The sequence below is a fragment of the Chelonoidis abingdonii genome, chromosome 6, assembly GCF_003597395.2.
Source record: "Chelonoidis abingdonii isolate Lonesome George chromosome 6, CheloAbing_2.0, whole genome shotgun sequence".
Lineage (NCBI taxonomy): Eukaryota > Metazoa > Chordata > Testudines > Testudinidae > Chelonoidis > Chelonoidis abingdonii.
Genome location: NC_133774.1, coordinates 2,226,789 through 2,245,259, shown reverse-complemented (window position 1 = coordinate 2,245,259; position 18,471 = coordinate 2,226,789). Strand labels below are relative to the sequence as shown.

Sequence of the window (18,471 nt, the reverse complement as noted above, 5' to 3'; positions counted from 1 at the left end):
TCTTTTATGGTGGTAAGAGTTTTCATTTTATTTTTATTTTTTAGTTCCCTTAGTTTTGCTAAGTCAATGTCACACTCTCCCCCTCTTGCAGCAGATTGTGTTAGAGGTCAGTCCCCAGGATTATGCTTCTGCTGATGTTATGCATCTTTCCGCTCTGCATTTTAATAGCATTTTATCCTAGACAGAACAAAAATATTTTTGGAAAAGACTCTGTTAATTTTAGTTTTTCTGCCGTTAGTGCGTTCTTTTGTCTGGTTTATTTTGGGCAAATAGATTTGGCTTTATCCTTCCTGATTCCGCCTCCAGAGAGCCCTACCATATAAGTCACAGTAGTTGGGAGCCAAGGGATAGTTGTAAAATTCCCAATGTTCCAGAGTTTGTGCGTAAACATTCCAGCCCTTCTAGTCACCCCTGCATTCCCCTCTACCAGCACGCCAACCCAGTCACGCCTGCGTTCCCCTTCGTTCTTCTGTTTTGTAATTTAGGATAAAACAGTCCGTAAATGGTGCAGTTAGGAAAATTTTAGACTTGTTAGTTCTTTTTCGAGTGTTGGTGCCTGTGTGTATTCCACACCTGGGTTCCAATGCGCATCACGTGCCTGAGTCTAGAGATTGGAATGAGCGGTGTCCGTTGGCCTGCACTTGCACAGTAGATCTCCTTGTGCTCCCGAGCAGTGCGGGTCGATGCTCTCTCAGTTCCTTCTAATGCCACATGGTCTGAGTCAGAATCCAATGTCCCCTCTTGCTTCAGCCTTTCAGAAAACCTGTAAATAAGATTGTAATTAGTTATTCTTTGTTAATTTTAGTGTAGTTAGTATAGATTGTTTACCCAAACTGGGGGCTCCCTCCCCACAATAAAGGACTATGCCAGACTCCTGAGCTTCAAAAACTGCATCTCCTGCCCTAGATCCTTCTCCCTCAGCAACACACCAACACTGCCTCCGCTGAAACGCCACCTCCTGCCCAGACAGTAAAGTGCAGCATTTGTTGTCTGTTTCTGTGAAGATCATGAGCTTCACCTTAGAAAATGCTTACTGGAGAAGGCTATGAATCCCCCTTGGATCCAGCCCAGGGAGAACCCTCTGGAACATCGGTCTCACCAAACGAGCAGCACCCCTACAAGAATGTGCTTAGAAGTGGAGCCCTCAGTTTCTAAGCCTCATCCAGGCCTTTCTGCCAGTCACTAAACCCACACCACTATGGGGTCTGAACCTTTTGTGTTGTCAAAGCTCACTAGACCTCGGTTTGAATCCTTAATGTCACGTTCAGTGTCCCACCTGTCCATGAAGGGGGCATTTCTAGTGGGCATCACTTCAGCCAGGAAGGTCAGCAAACTGGGAGCCTTCATGGTGATCTCCCCCCTCCCATTTAGAATATTTTACGAGGACAAAGTATTCCTTCACCCTGAATTCCACCTCAACCAGTGTATCCCCTTGTCCTTCTTCTGAAACCCCATGCTTCTCCTGAAGAGAAGAGATTTCACTCCCTCGACATCAGTCGTGCATTGGTCTTTACCTGCAGAGAACCAAGCCCATCAGAAAGTTTCCAAGACGCTGTCACGACGACAGAGCTCCCGTGTTCAGGCTGTATCCTCGCATGGGATTTCTAAGTGGGTTTCTGGCTGCATTATCAAAAGCTACAGACTGGATTCTGTCTCCTGGCAGTATAATGACCCACTCCATGAGAGTGCAGGCTGCCACAGTAGCATCCCTATAAGAGGTCCTGATTCAGAACATATGCAGAGCAACCACCTGGAGCTCCATAAGCATGTTTAGATTTGCAGTACTGCATGCATCTTTGTTGCTGGCTTCCTCGCCCCCTCCTCCGATCTGATAACTGTTTGTCAATCACCACGTGTAGAATACACATACGGGCCAGCAGTTAAAGAAGTAGTGGAGGTTACTTACTGTAACTGGAGGTTCTTTGAGATGTATGGACCCTGTCTGTATTCTGCTACCTGCCCTCCATCCCCTCTGCTGTGGATCTGATTAGATTCGCATTTAGAAGAGGAACTGAGAGGGTGTCGACCCGCACTGCTTCTTATACCCTCACTCAGAAGCACAAGGAGATTTACTGCGCACATGCAGGCCAACAGACACTGCTTGTTAAAATCCCCAGACTCAAGTGCATGATGTACATGCGTACTGACCTGTGGAATTACAGACAGGGGCCACACATCTCAAAGAACCTCAAGTCACAGTAAAAGCGGCAAAGAGTCCTGTGGCACCTTATAGACTAACAGACGTATCGGAGCATGAGCTTTCATGGGTGAATACCCACTTTGTTGGATGCAACCGACAAAGTGGGTATTCACCCACGAAAGCTCATGCTCCGATACGTCTGTTAGTCTATAAGGTGCCTCAGGACTCTTTGCTGCTTTTACAGATCCAGACTAACATGGCTACCTCGCTGATACAGTCACAGTAAGTCACCTTCACTTAAAATGTGTGTTTAGCTGTTTTTGTCAAATTTCTACTGTTCTGGGATCACCAGGGGCCTTGCCTGAAACATTGTACCCATCGAGAGCACCAGGTTTAGGAGGGGTTCCTCTGGCCCTGCTGTGCTCCCTGTTTTGGTTGAGTATGATGAGTGCCCTTAATGCTTTAAGGAAGGGGTCTGAGCCAAGGTGTGACATCCCATGCCACTTGTAAAAGTGCCCAGTAAGGAAATGGCAAAATGGCTTCTTATGGCTCAGGATCCATATGCTTCCAGTGGAACCTTGGAAGGCACCTTTTCTGGTTCCAGTGGCTTCAGTAGATTGCACTGGGGAGATAGGAGGCTCCAAGAGAGAGTCAGATGTATCCTGGAGCAGCTGGCATCCCCAGATCCTAGGGCTGTTAAGGAGGACAAGGCCTTCTCTGGTTTGGCATGGTCAGGTCAGTCCTATTCACGGGGGTGCCCCTTGGTCCTGCTCCTTGAGCACTCTTCTCCAACAGAAAAGCAAAGGCCCTTGCGAGTCCTTTGTCTGCCTCTACTGGAACCTCAGGATCAGCAGTTAGTTACTCCTGAGGGGATTCTGCACCAAAACATTAAAAATTTTGCACACAATATTTTAAAATTCTGCAGGTTTTATTTGTCAATAAATAAATGCAGAGGCTCCAGTTTGGCAGTGGGGAGCACAGGCCAGTGGCTGCACAAAGGTTAGAGATCACTGTGCAGCCTCTTCATCCCTAACCCCAAGGGCATGGACTCAGTGGTGAGGCTGCACCCAACCCTGATGCAGCACAAGACCTGGCCCTGCCCCTCTGTGCCAGGTGCACCAGGTGTGAGGCAGGCAAGATCCAAGTGTAGAGGGACTCATTGTAGGGGGATCCAGGTATGGGTGAGAGGATTCTGTTTGGGACAACCTGGGTGCAGGCAGCTCGGGGGCGGGGGATCCTAGGTGTGTGGGGGATCTGGTGCAGGGGCAATGGGACTCTGTAGGGGTTTCCAGGTGAAAGTGGTTGGGGCTCAGCAAAGGGGTTTGGATGTGGGAGGGAGGGGGGCTTGGTGTGGTGGGGGACTGGGTGCAGCTGATTGGGGTCAGTGGTGTGAGAATCTGGATGTTGGGGCTCAGGGTGGGGGGTTGCATGCAGGGAGATCAGTGGGGGGTGGTCTGGGTACAGGAGTGGGTGTCTGGAGGCAGGGGGTCTGGGTGCAGGAGGCTCCAGATGCAGGAGCTGAGGTTTGGTGGGGTTCTGGTCTGGAGTGGTTCTGGGTGTACAGGGTGAGGCTTGGCGGGGGTGTCTGAGTATGGGAGGTCTGGATGTGTGGGGGTTGGGCAGATGGGGGAGCAGTTCCCTGCACAGTGACCCCTGCCCCTGCCCCTGCCCCTGCCCCTGCCCCTGCAGCTAAGGCATGATGGGGAAAGGAAGCAGAGGAGGATGCTGAGCTTCCTGGAGCTTGGGGAGGTTTCTGTGGGTGATTCTGACATAGCCCCAGCCACTTCTTCCAGGGGAAGAGGAAGTCCTGTCCTGTCCTTTGCCTCCAGCCTAGCCAAGACTAGCAGCTGATCCCAGCTCAGACTAGGAGCCACTGACTGGGGTGTCCCCAGCCCTGTGGTGATTTATCTCTCCGCCGGCTGCTCTGGGTGCCTGAAACAGTGTACCTGCGCAGGTAGGGAGTGGTGCGTGACTGCTCTTGCAGCTTCCTTTTGCTTCCCTGTCAGAGAGTCATTTTTCTGCAGGGAAGCAAAGAAATCTGCAGGGGACATGATTTCTGCACATGTGCAGTGGCGTAGAATTCCCCCAGGAGCAGTGTGGACTCAAACGCTTTTCTGACAGAAAAACAGCAGATATAACTTGTGCCATGCCTGCCTTGTGCAGGCTTTCCTGGCACCTTCCTCAGAAGCAGCTGGAGATAGAAGACTCAGGTAGATGGACAACTGGTCTGATCCAATGTGGCAACTCCAATGTTCCTGTGCTGAAGGTCTCATTTTATTGGCCAGGAGTGTCTTAGAGCTATAAGTCCTGATGGTCAACACCTGATGCTGTATGTTGTGCAAAGACAAGGCCTCCCCCGAAACTTCTGACTAAAACTGTATCAGATTTTCATTGTGATTAGCCTGTCTCATGGTCTGTGCTTTTCCCATAGCTACATATCCATCATTCATAGAGGAGGTAACACATCTCAAGCACTACTGACCTCTCCTTTGACAGGGCTTGTCATTTAGAAAGTTGTATGGTCTCTTTGTCATCTGTGGAGAAAAACTTACAGCTCAAGCCACTTCATCTCAAATGCATCCAGTTGTGTTATAAGCTGGCAGCTGCTCCTACGCAGGAATGACTCTCTGCTCTGTCAAATAGGACGATGGCAACCCCTGTAGTGCTCTACATCAGAATGAACAAAGTGCTAATTGTCCACTGATTTCCTCCCTCTCGCTAGAGGCACAGAGTGCATACTTATGTCTCTTGCCATCTCCAGTCTGACTGCTAAACCCCCACATATGTCTTTACTTCTGCACTTTACTGAGGGGGGCCAGTAGTTCAAACACTGAGGGGGGCTCCTATCCTTCTTAGGCACTAAGGAGATCATAGCTTAAGCAATTAGAACATGGGGGTGAGAGTCTGCCCCGCACTTAACTGCTGCAGTCTAACTACTGTCCACATGGCCACTCGTACTCTGGTGACACATGTTAACCATTTGTTAATGCGCATTCAGCTGGTCCCATTTCAAAGAGGGAATAAACTGTTAACGCACATCGGCTGGTGCATGTGGACAGTTACTCTGCAGCAGGCTAATGCAGGGTAGATTCCCACCCCAGCTTGCCAGGTCCTCGTGTAGACAAACTCTAAGATATAACACTGCTCTTTTTCTTCACTTCTAAGAAAAACAACTTCAGTTGGAGTGAATAAAGTTTGGTCATCAAACCAGCTGTAGCATTGGGAAAACTCAGATCCAGACCAAACGCTGCAGTTTGGGCCCACCTCAAATAAAAACCAATATGAGGCTTCCAAATCCCAAACGGAGTGGGATCATTTTGGAAAGAGGATTGTACTCTTGGAATCAGTGCTGATTAAAACAAAACACACGTCTGATAGAGAAGAATCTTTAATAATATCCCAGAAGGGGATAGAGATGTTTCTGGGGGCTGAGTTTTCCAAGATGGTAGGAAAGTCTCTTATCACCTGCTAGTGATAGTAAGTAGTAATGATGAAACCTCTCTAAAAAGAGGTGATGTTAGAACACATTTAACTACTAAGACAAAGCTCAAGGATAAGTTAAAGTATAGGCAGGTTGTTTCCCACTCGAGGCTTGGCAAGCAGGCAAGACTGCCTTAAAACCAGTTGACTGTTTTATGGGCAGCCAGTATAAAGAATTCAGAGTGGGGGTAAAATGATCATAATGGCCCAATCCCAGGGACCCAGTGACCAGGGGCCTTCTGCACCAGTCCTGCTGGGAGGAGGGAATTGCTGATTGAGCCCTGGGCAGATGAGGCTACAAGCAGTGCATCAGAGAACAGTTCCTTTAGCCTCTGTGACGTGTGGGGCTGACTGTGCCACCGCAGGATGGTGGAGATGCTACATAATGAGGCTTCCTTCCTGCACCAACAAGAACTATTTTTTCCTGATGATGAAGTGGCCCCAATGCTCTGAGCCAGCAGTGGCATCCTAGTCCTTCACCTCAGCTCTGCAGAGACTGAGCCAGCTGAGTCTGGGAGGCAAAAGATGCATGTGGCTGTAGTGATGAAAATGCCTAGCAGAGTCCCTGTCGAAATTCGCACCTCCTCCATACTAGCACATCACTAACAAATGAAGACATAGAACTTAACTCTCTGTGCCATCCTCTCAGAGGCTGCAAGATAGTATATTTGTTACCATCATTTAAATCTAGGAGAACACACATGCCATCTCTAGGAATCATATTATTTCTTTCTTAGGACGACAAAGCCCAGAGCATCTAATGTGAAGAGGAAGACAGGCCATAAGAAACTATTCTCCTCTTATTGTCATGACAACCAGAAATTCTTCTATTTTTGAAGTGTTAGATGGAGCTGTGCAAAATTACTCCAAAACTCACCCTGCTGAACTGCAAAGAACCCCCAAATGCTATAGAAATCCTGATTGCTGAAATTTCATGGCATTATAGGTACACATCAGACACCAAAACCTTAGCACATTGCAGATGTGTTGTACACATCCCTGCTGAGACCAGTGCAGCTGCAGTAATGCTAATTTAACATACCTGACTGCTTGTTTTCTTCTCAACAGACCATGAAAAGCACAGACTGTGTAAAAGTGCAGACTATATGAATTTGCACTTCAAAGTGAAATGGTTGTACAATGAGTATGTCCGCGAGCTGCCTGCCTTCAAGGGGAAAGTGCCCGACTATCCAGCGTAAGTCAGTTGCATTCTCTGTCATAAATGCCATGTCTTGCCTCATCTCATGCCTTCCTCAAGGTGATCCTTCTGCTTTCCATTAGTCTTCCTCGTTACTTTCCATCCTTTGCCCCCTCTGCACTTCTTTCTCACCATACTGAAAGCATACTAGCCTCCTCTCAGCTATTCCTCCTCCTTACATATGTGATTGTTTCATCTCATTGTACAGTGTGTCTCAGCTCAGTGTCAAGAGCCAAAATATTTAGCAGAGGGTTGGCCCTTGGGACCTAGGTTTGATTTGGGGGCATTTCTATGGCATGCTTACGATACGTGGTTTGGTTACATTGGGCTGGGCCTTGTAATTTAACTCTGTAATCAGTGATTAAACAGCAAATGCTCTGGCTTATCAAACCTTGGCTTCCAAGCACTGTCCGAGTGGCCACCCAAAATTCCTGCTAGAAGCTGGAGCTCCTACTAGCGGCTGCCTTTTTTTTTTTTTTTTTTTAAATAGGCACCTTCCTTAGTAAAGCAGGGCAGATGTCTTTAGATCAGACTCAGTAATGACACCTTTCCTGACCAAGGAGCTCACTTAGGTCCTCGCCTCCCCAGAGCTCTTCTGTCCTCCTTTCTGTACTGATGCTGTTTCTCTTTAGTCGAGGTTGCAAAGGGTCTGACTTGAGTGATTTGTTTCCTGGGATTGATTTACTGGGTGACCAAGCCCATCCAGCTGATTTAAATCTGTCCCACAAAGCGCAGAGCTGGTTCAGGGCAGGTTCACCTTGGGAGAATCCCATGAGTTTCAGCATGAACTACTGCATTAAACATGGAGCAAAGCAGATAGCCTGGATCACATGGTCTATATCAGGGGTATGTAACCTATGGCACATGTGCTGAAGGCAGCAAGCGAGCTGATTTTCAGTGGCACTCTCACTGCCCGGGTCCTGGCCACCGCTCCAGGGCCTCTGCATTTTAATTTAATTTTAAATGCAGTTTCTTAAACATTTTAAAAACCTTATTTACTTTACATACAACAATAGTTTAGTTATATATTATAGACTTATAGAAAGAGACCTTCTAAAAACATTGAAATGTATTACCGGCACACGAAACCTTAAATTAGAGTGAATAAATGAAGACTCGGCACACCACTTCTGAAAGGTTGCCACCCCTGGTCTATATCCAGGGAGGCCAGTGAGGATCACAGTTATACAGTCTGTCTGTCCTGCCCTTTAATAGCTGTAGTTGCTGGTGACTACGGGTACCAGATTGCAATAATCAACCTTGTCCCAAGCAGCCTGGCCTGTTGCTGGGGCTTGTAGCTTCTGTGGGCAACACCAAGGAATTAAAAATAAGGGCATGTCCTGTGATAAGCATAATTCCTAATTCTGACTTAGAGTTCAAAATGTTGGTGCTGCATGAAACCTTCAAGCTTAATTACCAGCTTGGATTGATAGCGCTGCCCACCAGCCAAAATTTCCAGTGTTTGGCCACTGCTTAGGTCTCCCCAACCTTGCCTGTGGGGACCCCAAAGACTCAGATCGCCCTGAGTCTTACACAAAGGAAATAACCCCCCTCCCCTTGTCTTCTTTTACTTCCTCCCAGGCTTTCCCTTCGGGTTCCTGGAAGATTACTGTACTTAAACACTGAATTACACAAACAGAGAGGGCAATTTACTTCCACCTCTTCTTTTTCCCCCCTCGTCTTCCCTGAGAGAGACGGTAATCTGGCACAGGATTAAAACCCCTAGAGCCTCACTCTTAGAAAAGAAAAATCCAAACACCAGGTTTTTAAAGAAAAAGCTTATATATAAGAAGAAAGAAAGAACATAAAATGGTCTCTGTATCAAGATACATATACAGGGTCCAAATTTCTTAAAAAGAAAAATGAATAAAACAGCTATTCAAAAAGATATTCCATTTAAAACATCCCAAGGCAACTACAACACATGTAAATACAAAAAAAAACAATAACAAGCCTATTGTTTTTCTACCTTTGTACTCACAATCTTGAGAACGTGAAGATTAGAAGCTTGAAGATAGAAAAGATCGCCTTCTCATAGCCGAGAGACAGCAGGAGACACAGACAAAGGACACACACCCAAACATTTCCCTCCGTGAGTTTTAAAAAAGTTGTCTTCCTGATTGGTCCTCTGGTCAGATGTTTGGTTCCCTTTGTTAACCCTTTACAGGTGAAAGAAACATTAACCCGTAGCTATCTGTTTATGACATGTCCCATCTAAGTTATAAAGTTAGGCATGGCCCTTGGGCTCCTAGCAAGCTGTCAGTGCAGCCCTCGGGTGAACACAATTCAAACATGCCTGATCTACAGGGCATCACTCAAATTTGGATCACTCAAACCTGATATAATAACCAGTCTGAACAGTGAGCCTTGGGAACAGATCAGCAGAGCAATGAGAGGCTGCGTGGTCCTGTGGACAGGAGACTGGCCTGGTTTCCTTTCTTGGCTCTGCCTCTGAGTCAGCAAGCTTTGGGCTGGTCACCTGATTTCTCTGTACCGTATCTTAGTTTACAGATCAGTAAATAAAGATAATGATGCTTAGCTATTTTCCTAAGGAGCTCTGCAATCTATGGGCGAAAAATGTGACCCGGGTGTCACTAAGCAGTAGTATTCAAAACCTGTTGGCTCTGTCTATGCAGTATCTCTCTATAGAGCTTCTAGTACTGTGGTGTACTGTGCAGTCTCCAGTATCCTCTGATGATGATCAGTGCTAATATTTAACACTAAGCATGTAACCAAACACATCTAATGAGTATTTCAACCATCTCCCTTAGCTGCCTGTGCTGCCATCCCCACCACTTCAAAAATACCACTGGGGCTAATCATAGCAATGAGTTAGTTTCTTCAGACAGTGGCATGATCGCTATTTTATAAAATGCAACTTCATTAAATACAGAAGATACTTAACATTTTCTGCTTCAGATTCAGACCTAGTAAATTCTTTGAGACCAATCAAAACACAACCATCCCAGAGAGCCGACTCTTACACCTCAGAATGGACAGGAGACAGAGCTCAGACCCGTTTGCCTTATCCCGTACCTGGCCGTGGGGGAGAGAATGCTTCCGAGTGACCCATTCCTGAGGGCCTTGAAAATAAAGTCAAGGTTTACAGGTGCTGACTGTTAAATCTGTCACTCCCTCTGCTTTCAACAACCCCACATCAATTTCTGAAACTGGGTAGGAACACAGCCGGCAGTCGAACATTAGAGCTTCGTCTTGTCTGTTTCAGAAGTCAGCAGAAATATGGAAGATGTTAATTCCCAAAAGCATGAACTTCTTATTCTTTGTCCTTTCAAAGTGCTTAAGATAGCATGGTTTTTTTCTAAATTATACACATCAAGTAGTGTGATTGTACCAGAAACTAGCTTGTCTCTGGACATAGAAGGCATTTCTCTGCCTTTGATATCGTAACTTACAGTGCACCTGTTTGGCCCAATCTTGAAAACCCAGTCTCTGTTTTCACCCCTGTAACTTGCATGCTCAGTTGAAAACACTGTTTCGATGTCTCAGTACCTGATTTATAGAGGCAGCCAGGTACCCTAGTACCTTCATTTTGTCTGCAACGTTCCGGCCAGAGAAGCAGAGGCCAGGTTCAGGCCAGGCTGAAAGTGCAGCCTTTTGCCTCACATTAGATCTGTAACACACGACAACAGGAAATTTCCATTCAGCCAGAAGACACTGCTCCCATTCATGGTATAGCAGAGCGCACTACACTGAAGGGTTTATTCCAAACCAAAACTATCAAGAGAGCTGTAAAGACGGCATAGTCAAGCCCTCCAAAGTCAGGGTGTGCTGCCTCCTACATATTCATTAGGTCAGTGTGTACTGGCATGTTACCAGGCCATCATTTCCACAGGACTCTGTGTCATTTGCTGTGTGAGTTCATAGATTCTAAGGCCAGAAGGGACCCTTATGATCATCTGGTCTGACCTGTAGAGCACAGGCTAGAGCGTTAGATAGTGCAAGTAAGTTACAAAGGTGTGGCACTTACTTTTTCGATCATTTATTAAAACAGGCAGGAAGAGGAAGGCAATTGCTCTCTATCAAATGACATTTAAAAATGTCTGTGAAATTAATTTTTAAAATAATTTCATTGTTGAATACGCTTATTTTGAAACACATTCACTAGGGTAAATGATCTGTCTATCCTTGCTGTTCAGTGAGCGTGCCCTTTCTCATTCACCGCACACTCCCAACCTCAGCTCTGAGAGCCAAAGTTTGCAAAGTAAATTTAGACTGAGGAACAGCTCTGGATTTACACTGCAGTTGGAAGCAGACTGAGTCTGGGAACCTGTGCAGACAATAGTCCCTTGTCTATGATCATGTTATTAAATATGGCATCACAACACTGAGTGACAAGGGGACAGAGGTAAGATTGCACTTTTAACTAGAACTACATTTCCTGACTTGAGTGTGTACTTTGCAACCTTAATGTTCTCTTAGCATAGTTCTCTCTGTGGAGTTTCAGGTGGAGGGGGGTCTTAAAAGAACCTCCCTCCCCAAAATTATCTTCCCTTTTTACCAGGCAGTCTGGCTCGACAGCAGGACACCTAAATGACTGTGAATTTGTGAGCCGTTATGGTGGAAGTATTCTGAATCCCATCTGTGGCTAATGGCTTTGTGTTCTCACCACCGCGTGTGGCACACTTTTACCTCCGTCTGTGAGTGTGCAGCGAATGTCAAAGGTGCAGTAAGCAATGGCTGGTAGGGGATAACCAGTAGGCAGTTCTGCCTCATTCTGTGCCATAAGCAGCAATTAGTAAGTAGCAAACAGCCTGTGTCATTCATTGAGCTGTAACTTTCTGGGGCAGTAAGCAATACAATGCAGCTTGCCACTCAGGAGCTCTGCAAGGGATGGGAGACTAGGTAGCTGCTCTCTTATAAACTATCTCTGTTTCCTTAGTACCTGAGCGCTTTTGTTTTAAAACAAGAGTCATGGCTTAAAAAGCAAACAAAACGCTCAAATCAAGAGAGTCCTGCACCCCATGCACAAACCATGACTCTCAAAACCTCAGAACTGCCAGGTCAAAAGCAATTTAACTGGAACGTGGAAAGACCTTGTCTCTGTGAGGGAAATGTTCCCATCACTGCTGCTGTAGATCAGCATGGCTGACAGCTGTGGTGGGTAGTGCTGGTGCAGACAGGCTGCTGCTGGCATTTAGCACTGTGTCACTTACAACTTCCAATATTACCATGGGTGTGCTGTATATGCCAAGGTGTTAGGAGTATTTAAGGCTACCCAGCATGCGCTGAGTTTGTGCGCTCTCTCTGTCTCGCTCTCGTGTCTCTCACGTTGTTTCACATTCTTTGCTAATTCAAGCAGCCCATAATTAGCACCATTTGCATGAGCTCCATGGCCTGCTCAGAGAAGGTCGTACTCTATTGTGAAGCTCCTATAATACACCTTTTACGGCCTGAATTCACACATGGGCCCTTTTTTTTCCTTGCTTGTGAATGCTGATTGGTAATATATGAAAGTGAGATTTGCTGCAGCTGCAGGACTTAAATACTTACATGTAGAAGAGGTATGTGTTGAACTCTAGAAAGATGTTTAACTCCGATGAAACCTTAAATGCTATGCTGCTTCTTAAACACCACCGAAAACCTCCCCTCTGTATTGTCCTGATGCTTTCAAACAGCAAGAGAATGGGGTCTGGCTAGGTCAAGGGATTGTTGACAGGATACAGATCCTTTCTTCTGTTTTCTGGTTCAGATCCAGCACATCAGTACTGGCAGCTGTCTGGTGCAGTGAATTAAGAGTCTAGTCCAGTTCCAAGGGGATAAATGTCCACATTTTAAAGCTATCTCCTTGGCACACAAAGGCACCTGTTTTTAACAGGCTTAGTCTCCAGTGCCCTTTCCATCCTTCTATGCTATCCTCTCCCCTCTCCAGGATAGGAGGTGGGAGAGCATGGGGGAAGCTTATTCTCCTTTGCCTGTGTTCTACCTGTTTTGGAATTCATAGAGCTCCACTCTAGGGTGGGTCATCTGGACCCTTTCATATGCACTAAAGTCACTTGCACTCTCACAAGAGGATAAGTCGTCATGGCACCGCTGATTCTGCACGGGCTGGTGTCTCCTATGGGGATAGTATAGTGCCACCAATCAGTCGTTAAGCATTCTCCCAGGCTGTTACTGAATTAGCAAGCCAGAGAGTCACAGACTGGATCCAACTTGGAGAGCAGTTGTGCCTTCGGGGGACAGGATGCCAGGCTACCCTAGGGAGGGTGTGGGCAGTGGAGAGCAGCATTGGGGTGGAGAAAACTACCTCATCTGGGGTCTCCCTCCCCCAACTTCCAAAATATGTCCTGCACCTGGAGCCAAAATGGCAGGAGACCCAGGGAAGCCACTTCCTTCTCTCTTTCCTTATACAAATGCCCCTAGTGCAGATCCCACAGCGAGAGCTGCAAGTTCACACAGCAGACTTCTCTTCCCATACCTGTATCCGTTAGCTTGTCCCTGGGACCAAGTGTGGTTAAATTCCTCAGAGCCACTGGTAAAAGCCAGTGAGCACATGGCTCTTGGGGGAGGTGGGGAGAGAGGGCTAGTAACACAGACAGGAAAAGAGAAAAATGAATAAAAGCATTGAAAGCAAAACCAGAGCCAAGCTACTGAAGAGGGAGAGAGCACGAGCAGAGGTGGAACAGTGCAGGGGAGAATGAACCATGTGGGTGAAATGGTAGCAACTGTGCTGAAGCTCGTGGTTATGAGGGGCCCCATCTGACAATCCAGTATGCGGGGGTCAGGCAAGATTGTGGCCTATTGTTCCTGCCTAGGAAGCAGTGTGGGCACACATGTAAGTACACCTGTGTGCATGGGTGCTGCTGTCCTTCAGATTCTCCCTGGGAAAAGCCAGCTGGGCACCCAGGCAGATGATCAGCTTTCAGCCTGGCTTGCTGGAGGGTCAGCTGCTGTCTGGCAATAAATGGAACCAATAAAGCTGGGGAGAGGAAAGCCAGGATTTTTGCTGTATTGAAGGCATTTGAATCACTGAAAAACTCATGGAGTGCTAAGAGGTGGGAATGGCACAAGGTTAGTAGTTGTGAGTAGGCCCCCCTGCAGCAGGCTGCTGCTGCTGTTTCACACTGTAACTTGCTCTCCTTCCTCTCCCTGTGGCAGATGGTTTGAGCAGTTTGTGATGCAGTGGCTGGATGAGAATGAAGATGTTTCCCTGGAATTCCTGCACGGAGCCCTGGAGAGAGATAAGAAAGATGGGGTATGTACTGTGCCCAGGAACCAAATATTGCCACAGCAAATTCAGAAGCCTGAATGCGGACACAGCCATTTTAGCTCACTAAACAAATGGGAATCTCCTTTATCTTGAAACTTTGTCCTCAGGTCCTCATGACCCATTTTAACCTGATAGGGAGAGCCGAGCAATTCATTTACATACCGCTGCTGCTAATCTGTGTCAGCAAGAGGCTTGGCATTCTCCCACGTCCCCACTCCTGTGAGATAAGTCATTGAAATACATGAAACTAGGTGTGTGTCTAATCATGAGAGTGAAAGTGACCTTAATCCATTTATTCTGTGACCTCACCAAGTGCTCCCAGAAGGCTCTGCTGTGATGTGCATAGCCTGTTTGAATTTGGATGAGAGCCCTCATTTATAGTTCTCCATTTGAAAAAAAAATCTCTGTGCAGTTTCTTTTCCATGTTGCTCATTAGATGAACAGGCAAATGATGCATTTCATGAAAGGTCTCAACAATGTATTTGCCATTCCCGGGTGTTGAGTCATGTCCCTTCCTGGTCTAGATTGCAATTGTCCAAGGGAGAGAGGTCCTTAGAGCCCATAGAAAATTAGGTGCCAAACTTCTTTGGGCCCCGTTGCAAACTCCTTCCTTAATTCTGGGGCGAACGTGTTCTGCTTTGCAGCTGCCCAGTGCCCACGCAGTAGAGAAAGGACAGATACCTGGAAAATACCAGCTGCCTCTCCCAGATCAGTTCAGGACATTCAGAAATTACCGTTGTGTGGTCTTTGTTTAGTTCCAGCAAACATCAGAGCATGCTCTATTCTCCTGCTCGGTGGTGGATGTCTTCACACAGCTCAATCAGAGCTTTGAGATCATTAAGAAGCTGGAGTGTCCGGACCCTGAGATTGTTGCTCACTATATGAGGAGGTTTGCTAAGGTAACAGCACCAGCATTTAGCTCTTCATCTGCCTTCAGTTGTATGGAGAACTTTAAAGTCCTTTTAGGGCTTCTTATTGTTGGTTTTAACTGATAAACACTGATAAAAACACCCCCTGTACAAAAAATAAAATAAAAATTTAGAAAACCTTGGCATTTCTCCAGTAAACACTGGCAATGGTTAAATGTGTCTAAGTGTCTGTCTGTGTGGAGCAATAACACACACCACACCAGGGCCGCCGAGGGAGGGTGGGGGGGCAAATGCGGCAATTTGCCCTGGGCCCCATAGGGGCCCCTGGCCCCACCTTTCTCTTTCCCCATCCCCCGGTGCCTCAGCGTGCTGCATCAGGAGCGGCCCTGGGCAGCGCTGCAGCAGCGGGACCTGAGCTCCTCCCACGAAGTCAGAGCCGTGTGGTAAGGGGGGGGGGCTGTGAGCTCCGGTCCCGCCGGAGCCAGGCCACTGCAGCGCTGTCCAGGAGCCAGGGCAGCTCCTGGACACGGCGCACTGAGGATCCGAGAGTGGGGAGAGGCGGTCGTAACCCTGGACAGCACTGCTGGGGATGGTCAGGGGATAGGGAATGGGGGATTGGATCATGGGCGTTCTGGGGGTCTGTTGGGGTCGAGGGGGATAGGGGTCCAGGCAGTCAGGGGACGGGGAGGTTGGTGGAGGGGGGTGAGGGGACAAGGAGCAGGATAGGTTGGGAATTCTGAGGGGGGCAGTTGGGGGGCAGGAACTGGGTGGGGGTCAGATAGGGGGCAGGGCCAGGCTGTTTGGGGAGACACAGCCTTCCCTACCCTGAAGCTCGTTCAGCAGTTTGAGGCTTGCAGACAGCTATTGAACACAAAGAGCCAAGCTGTTATCTTTTCCCTTAGGGCTACCGTTCCTTTCACTTCTCAAATGCCAAATTATAGTCTACATTTAATTTCAGTGCCATAGGGAGAGTCATGTCGGGGGTGGGTAGCTTCATTAAAATTAGCCACTTTAGATTAACAGTGATAGAGCCAAGAGAGCCATGGGGGAGGGATCACATGAGAAGAGGGGGGCAAGTGGGGCAATTTGCCCCGTGGCTGCAGGGGCCCCCACGAGAATATAGTATTGCAACTTTTTTTTTTATTGAAGGGGCCTCCAAAATTGCTTTGCCCTGGCCCCCTGAATCCTCTGGGCGGCCCTGCACCACAGGGGTGTGATTTAATTGGTTCGTGTAGACCTCGCTACTGTGCACTAAAGGGTTCCTAGTCCGCTTTAACATGGTGCTGTTTTGAAACAGGACTACGTTAAAGTGCAGTGAGGAGCATTACAAAGAGATTATTCATTAGAGGTTACGCAAAGAGAGAGCCCTTAAAAAGCTTGATTTTCAGACATCTGCGTAAAACTTAAAAATTGCTTAAAAAAGAAATAGCCGCCCAAAAATGAAATGAATGAACCCTGAAGAACAGAAGCTAAGTGCTTTGGCAAATCCTGTCTACTCTAAGTTATTGGTTTGATTTTATTTTTGTGTTCTCTTGCAAACATCCTGCCTTTCTCCGTGGAAGAGGAGAGTATAACGTTTGTTGTTGTCTTTGCAGACAATTGGGAAAGTGCTGATGCAGTATGCTGACATTCTCTCCAAGTGTTTCCAGTCCTACTGCTCCAAGGAGAAACTAGTGAGTAACATTTGATTTCTCCCCGCGCCCCCTTTAGAAATCCAGGCATCACTGAACCGTTCTGCAATAGCTTTAAAATAGCAGGTAAAGGAGTCCTTGTACTGCATCTGGGAAGCCATAAACCTCGTCATTGTGCTCATGTCATCAAGCCCCAGGTGTTTTATGGAGTTAACTTTGATTTGCTCACCTATAAAATAAAATTGGGCACTTGGTGTGTGTCAGTCCCACTGCACCTGTGTCAGAGGGTTTTGCTCTCCATTAAGGAAGTGGAAATAAATGTTCCAGACGCATGCACCTTGCAGACTCTGCTGTGATCCCTTCCCTCCCTAGGCTGCAGCTGCACATGGAATTGTAGAGAGCAGAGATGGACCCTTCCTGTCGGGCTCATGCTTGCACGGTGTGCTTGGCCACATGCTAAGGTGATGGCCAAGGTAGACTCTGCCTGGCTTGCTGGGGCTTGGACTCTTCTCCCCATCTTTTCATTCTGAACCTGGGGAACTGCTTATGGCAGCTGCTGTCACCTTTTTCCAGGGCCCTTTGGAGTGAGGCATCAAACCTAGTGTCTAAATCTTGTTTTATGGCTATGAAAAGAAATGGGCCTGGGGGACTCTTTGTAGATCTTCAAACCATGTCTGTCTCCCAGCTGGTTTTCACAAATACTTCCCGGTTGAGTATCCCTTGCTTCTAACCAACTTGTTGTTCAGCCCCGTTTATAGGTCATTAATGGTGGTGGTAAATAAAACTGTGTCTGAAATCTGAGTGCTTGTCGCATGCTGTTCTTGACACTCTTCTTTAATGAAGCCAAGGGAATGCTCCAGCCTCCTCTTAGCAAATGGGTTTTCTCCGTTTGTGTTCATGTAATTCAGACTCTGTCCTTGACGTTGGCGGGACATGGCACCAGAGAAGTCAGACTCAGATCACAGTGGAGTGATTGTTAGGTGTCGCTCTGGGCTATTAGTTGTTGTATTTTTTCTTCTGTGGTTCAATAGGTAATGCAGCTGCGGCTGCCCCAAGAGAGTGGAAGAAAAAGATTAATGTTGTTCACTCAGTTTTCACGTGTTTACCAAGGCTTTCTCCCCTTTCTGCTCCAAGTGCTAATTGTTTATATGGTTTCATTCTTTCTACCCATAATTATTTTCTTCAAAAGAAATAATTTCCCACTCTTTTCTTAAAGTAAAGACCACAGCATGCAAATGGAGTCCTCCTGTGGTGTTCACAAATCGTTCAAATCTTCTGTAGTGTCTGAACAGTGATCTGTGCTATACCCAACCCGATAGCCTGCCAGGGATACAGATAGAATTGGCATCCATCTATGTTTGGGGAAACTTAACATTTCCTTCCCAAAGTTTTCTTTTGCTAATGGCACGCAAACAGCAGTGAATTACCCCAATGAGACTGAAGCCAAAATAGTACACATCTGATCCGTGCTAGTGTGGTGGAAATCGTAGCTTAATCTCTGGAAGGAAATGCCCATTGCGCACCCCAGCATGTAGACATAACCATGAATGACAACAGACAGGGCTGGGACACTGCCATCCCCCAGTTCTGCTCGAGGGATGGTCCACACAAGACAAACCATTACACTTCTGTGACCTGGAACTCAGTCAGGCTGCCAGATGCTCCTTTTCTTCAAGACCCAAGTCAGTGACCTTCCTTACTTCATATAGATCAGGCAGGAATTTTCCTATATATGGACAATTGAGAAGCACCCTTAGAAAACCCCTTAATTGGTAGAAGTAGGGTTTGGCAAAATCTAATCCCCTATATAGAAAAGCTTCCATTCAACTGGAAGTCTGGCACTCTGATCAGGAGTGTTACTGGAGCAGAGGATCATCATTCATGGGTGTTTGACTGTTTGATCCAGTGGGGAGCTGTTCCCTTGT

The 18,471-nt window shown here is 47.0% G+C and overlaps 1 protein-coding gene across 5 annotated transcripts in view; it reads left to right on the top strand.

Moving 5' to 3' along the window:
• The window catches only part of UNC13B (unc-13 homolog B), a 329,656-nt gene that overhangs the window by 258,558 nt on the left and 52,627 nt on the right, over positions 1-18,471 (top strand). For all 5 annotated transcript variants that reach the window (XM_075066813.1, XM_075066812.1, XM_075066811.1 and 2 more), the window contains 4 exons: positions 6,689-6,815; positions 13,935-14,031; positions 14,802-14,945; positions 16,511-16,588. In XM_075066813.1, coding sequence (XP_074922914.1) covers positions 6,689-6,815; positions 13,935-14,031; positions 14,802-14,945; positions 16,511-16,588 — 446 coding nt within the window. The remainder of the gene's footprint in view (positions 1-6,688; positions 6,816-13,934; positions 14,032-14,801; positions 14,946-16,510; positions 16,589-18,471) is intronic.